The sequence below is a fragment of the Salvia miltiorrhiza genome, chromosome 5, assembly GCF_028751815.1.
Source record: "Salvia miltiorrhiza cultivar Shanhuang (shh) chromosome 5, IMPLAD_Smil_shh, whole genome shotgun sequence".
NCBI lineage: Eukaryota > Viridiplantae > Streptophyta > Magnoliopsida > Lamiales > Lamiaceae > Salvia > Salvia miltiorrhiza.
In genome coordinates, this window is record NC_080391.1 from 41666541 (window position 1) to 41671020 (window position 4480).

Here is a 4480-nt window from a genome sequence, read left to right on the forward strand (position 1 = left end):
TCTCCTTTTCTCCCCATTGCATCATAATTACAGTAGAGTTTTATTATTCTATTCCCTTGCATGATGAGCTGTCCTCATCTATGGGGACAGATAGAGCACTTATATTTTATGCATCATTATTACATTAATCCATAATTGATGGTCTAGATTAGTATATACTTATCCCCGATTGATTAGCAAAGTCTCTAGTCAAAGAAAGACAAACAAAGTAGAAAAAGATGCTATATCTTTGTCTTTGCAGGCAATGTGTTTGCTTCATTTCCCAATCCTAAAATATATGAGTGGGACTTAAGTTTAGCATTGGACCCAATTCCAATTCAACTGAGACCAACACTTCAACTAAAAGAGTTCTCATCATCAAAACATATATACATAAATATAATATCCCCCACACACACTCATTTCAAGCTTAATTAAGGGGTTCATAATTATTACATATGCAGCTTTTTCTCAAATGTTATTAAAGTATGCTAATCCATATTCATCACATAATTTCTTGGTTTAATTTATTTATGATTAGTATAATGTTACACTTGAGCTGATAAATAAGAGAATGATCATTCGCCTTAATCTGACCTATTCATATGCTCTGGCATATAATATTACTTGCAATAAACACCAAACACACAAACTATGCTAGACTTTGACATTTGTTGTCAACCAATGCAACAGGTGTTTAGTAACTTGATTTGATTTTTTTATTTTAAATTTAATTCCAAGCTGAAGCAGATTTTCATAATAGTTTCCAGAACAAGAATCTTTGTTGATAATGGCTGAAATTCAGGTGTCATTTTCAGCCACTATTTTACAAGCTTTTATTTAGTCTGTTGCTTAAAAATAAAGTAGTAATTAAGATAAATCTGAGTTAAGAAATCCACATTATTCCTACCAAACTCTCTGACATCTCAATTTATAAACCTGAAGCTTAAATGTGTGTTGATTCAGACATATCAAAGTTGCAAACATTTTTTAGTATGTCTAAGCAGTATGAGAAGAAACAAGGCATGGAGAGGAGCAGGAGGGAGAAGGAGAAGGCGATGACTAACATATTTTCGAGGAATTTGAAGAGAATATACCCCATCGGCCTGCAAAGGACTTGCTCCGCGCTTTCCCTATCTTCGCTATCTCTGTCTTTGTCTCAGAACTCAACTGATTCCTCCTTGACAGACTCCTCCACCCCTATTGATCACAAAATATCATCAGCCCTTCGTCTCATCGCCCCTGCTCAACGCCGCCTGCCAAAAATAGTGCAGCAGCCTGCTCTTCCCATTGAGGAAGCTCCAAGGAGATGCAACTGGATTACTACAAACAGTGGTCAGTCATTTGCATTTTCTGCTCTTCTTATCACTTTATTTGTTTTGCAGAGTACATGATATAACATAGTGACTAATAGGATCAAAATTATATAACATCTGATACAAGTTAAGGAACTTCTTTTTTGCAATTTTCTTTGTTAGGAGCTTAGTGTCATCAAATTTCTAATTTTCTTTTGGATGCACTAGAACATTTTCCCAAATCATAAGATTATTTAAAATACTTTCCATCCCTTAGAGCAAAGTAGTTAGTAATTGTTTACATATGGAGTTTGTCATATTTGCCATTGGAATCTATTATTCCATGCATAACTGGCAGAAAAAGCTCAATCTTGAAGTGGTGGCAATCATTGGCAGAAATTAATAATTTCATATGATTATCAACTAATCTAGTATATAGTGGTTGTGATTCCAAAAGAGGCATGATTATCTCCATTTTAAATTTTTTGGGACCGGCACTTTTATAAGTAGTAGGTAAAGCACAACAACATTGTTAATTCCTCAGCATCAATGATTATATTCTTGGTTTTGGATAAGCTGCTCAGATATTTTACTAACAAATTAAAAAACTAATGCTTATTCACAGACAAAGTGTATGTACAGTTCCACGACGAATGTTGGGGAGTTCCAGTTTATGATGACAAGTAAGCTATACATATATATATCTTGACGAATTTATACCATAATTAATTAGTTGTATCGATTCTTACACAATTAATGTGGAAACAGTCAGTTGTTTGAGCTTCTTGCAATGTGTGGAATGCTTATGGATTTCAACTGGACCGAAATCCTTAAAAGGAGAGAACTTCTGAGGTTAGAAGATTGGTTAAGTTATTATTGTATACAAAAAAAGTGTTGATATATAAACGATGATTATGCAGAGAAGCTTTTGGTGGCTTTGATGCTAACATTGTGTGCAAAATGGGAGAAAAGGAGATTATTGAGATAGCCTCCAACAAAGAGCTAAGCTTAGCAGAATGCAGAGTTAGGTGCATCGTGGACAACGCAAGATGCATAACCGGGGCAAGTGTAAATTCAAGAATTAATGCTTAACTAGATGCATGTGAATCAAATTGAGGCATATATATAATATATATTATGTTTGTATGTAGGTTGTGAGAGAATGTGGTTCTTTGAGCAGCTACATGTGGGAATATGTGAGCTACAAACCAATGATGAACAGATTCAAGTACCCAAAGAGTGTCCCATTGAGGAGCCCCAAGGCGGAGATGATCAGCAAGGACTTGGTGAGACGAGGGTTCCGCCTCGTGGGGCCCGTTATCGTCTACTCGTTCATGCAGGCCGCCGGAATGACCATCGATCATCTCGTTGATTGCTTCAGGCATGGGGAGTGTGTGAGCCTTGCAGAGAGGCCATGGAGGCATGTCTGATAATTACTAATTTAATTAATTGCACAATTAATTATGTACTTATTTATTTTACCTGTGTTATTGTTTGTAAGTTATATGTTTATTATGTAATTAAGTAGCATGTAAAGTTATTTTCATGTAAATTATACCATGAGGATTTATTATTGAACAGTGTTTTTTTTTCTTAATAAATTAAGAGTATTAAAATAAAAAAATTTAAAGACCGCGTTCACGGGGACTCGAATCCAAAATCTTTGGCCTTGGACATTAATCTCTTACCACTTGGCCAACACGCATACACGTGAACATGGTTTTTTGGTTTCATATATGGTGCATGTTGGAATATACTATATGGTGGATTTTTTTTGGCTCCATATCCATTTGAGATCCTGTTTATTCCACTTTTGGTATCCTATTTTTGAATTTTTTTATAGGGTTTATTTTTTTTCTTCAATTTTAATTTCTTATGTTGTATAATTTTAAAATAAATTAATAACTAGCATTAATTCAATCAGAGCCCAATTATAATTAATTTTTATTTTTATTTCCTAATTTTTGAATCAATGATTGATTATTAGGGTTGTTTTAATCCAAAGTCAAGATACAATTTTTAAATTTTGTTTTTTAATGATAATTAGGGCTCATTATATAATAATGTTAATAATAAATTTTTATAAAATAGTAAAATTAATTATGAGACCCGGTGGGACACTAACACTACAAAAAAACGCGAAAATAGCGGCCAAAATTAGCGACGGCGAAGCCGCCGCCGGCAATTACCGACGGCACGGCGGCGGCAAAAACGGCGACCCGCCTTTTGCCTATTACCGGCGCATTACCGACGGCAAAACAACCGTCACTAATTAGCGGCGGTTGTGCCGTCGCTAATTTAAATATATGTTAATTTAAATACAAATTATTTATTACCGACAGCGTTGCCATCGCTATTTACCGGCGGCAAGAGGCCGCCGCTAATCACCACCGCCGGTGACATCCGGCGATAGCACCACCGCCGTCCGGCCAAAATTACCGACGGCATTTTTCCGCCGCTAATTACCGACGGCAAACGCCGTCGGTAATTTTTATTTATTTTTATTTTTTATTTTATTTATTTATTTTTATTTTTTTTCATTTATCATCTAATAAATTGGTCAAAGATAATAATACAAAAACATTAAAATTAAATATATATTGAAATACAAGTGAAAATTTAAACATTGGTTATTACTAATCAAAGATTATTACTAAGAATTCAAGATTCCTAGTAAGAAACTTATAATTATAACTTAAGAATGTTAATTTGATTAGTGATCCACTTGATTAGGGATCCACTCATCAATCATCACTAATCTAATATTATTACTAAGCATTCAAGATTATTAGTAAGAAACTTATAATTATAACTTAATAATGTTAATTTGATTAGTGATTCACTCATCAATCAACACTAATCTAATATTATTACTAGGAATTCAAGATTCTTGGTAAAAATCTTATAATTATAACTTAAGAATGTTAATTTGATTAGTGATTCACTCATCAATCATCACTAATCTCATATTATTACTAAGAATTGAAGATTCTTAGTAAAAATCTTGTAATTACACTACAAGAATTATGGTCATAGACTACACAATATAGACGACATGCTTCGAAACGCGTAGTCTATTATGTAAATAGATGACGTATAGCTAAAGTGTGTCGTCTATTTACTGCGGTCTTAGACAACAAGCTTCAACCACGTCGTCTATTATGTTCATACACGACGTAATACTTCGCGTGTTGTCTTTACTGTGA

At 33.9% G+C, this 4480-nt stretch overlaps 1 protein-coding gene across 1 annotated transcript; it reads left to right on the top strand.

The window, feature by feature from the left end:
* The first annotated feature begins 578 nt into the window (after positions 1–578).
* LOC131024480 (uncharacterized) lies at positions 579–2854 on the top strand. The gene is made up of 5 exons (XM_057953985.1): positions 579–1314; positions 1900–1957; positions 2043–2126; positions 2195–2336; positions 2426–2854. The coding sequence occupies exons 1-5, from the start codon at positions 930–932 to the stop codon at positions 2702–2704; spliced, it is 948 nt and encodes a 315-aa protein (XP_057809968.1). The 5' UTR covers positions 579–929; the 3' UTR covers positions 2705–2854.
* The last annotated feature ends 1626 nt before the right edge of the window (positions 2855–4480 follow it).

Bases quoted from the DNA above. Each gene is read 5' to 3' on its own strand.
- LOC131024480 (XM_057953985.1), top strand. From the start codon at position 930: ATGTGTGTTGATTCAGACATATCAAAGTTGCAAACATTTTTTAGTATG. The intron at 1,315-1,899 runs GTCAGTCATTTG...GCTTATTCACAG, and splicing joins CTGGATTACTACAAACAGTG to ACAAAGTGTATGTACAGTTC. The intron at 2,127-2,194 runs GTTAGAAGATTG...ATGATTATGCAG, and splicing joins AAAAGGAGAGAACTTCTGAG to AGAAGCTTTTGGTGGCTTTG.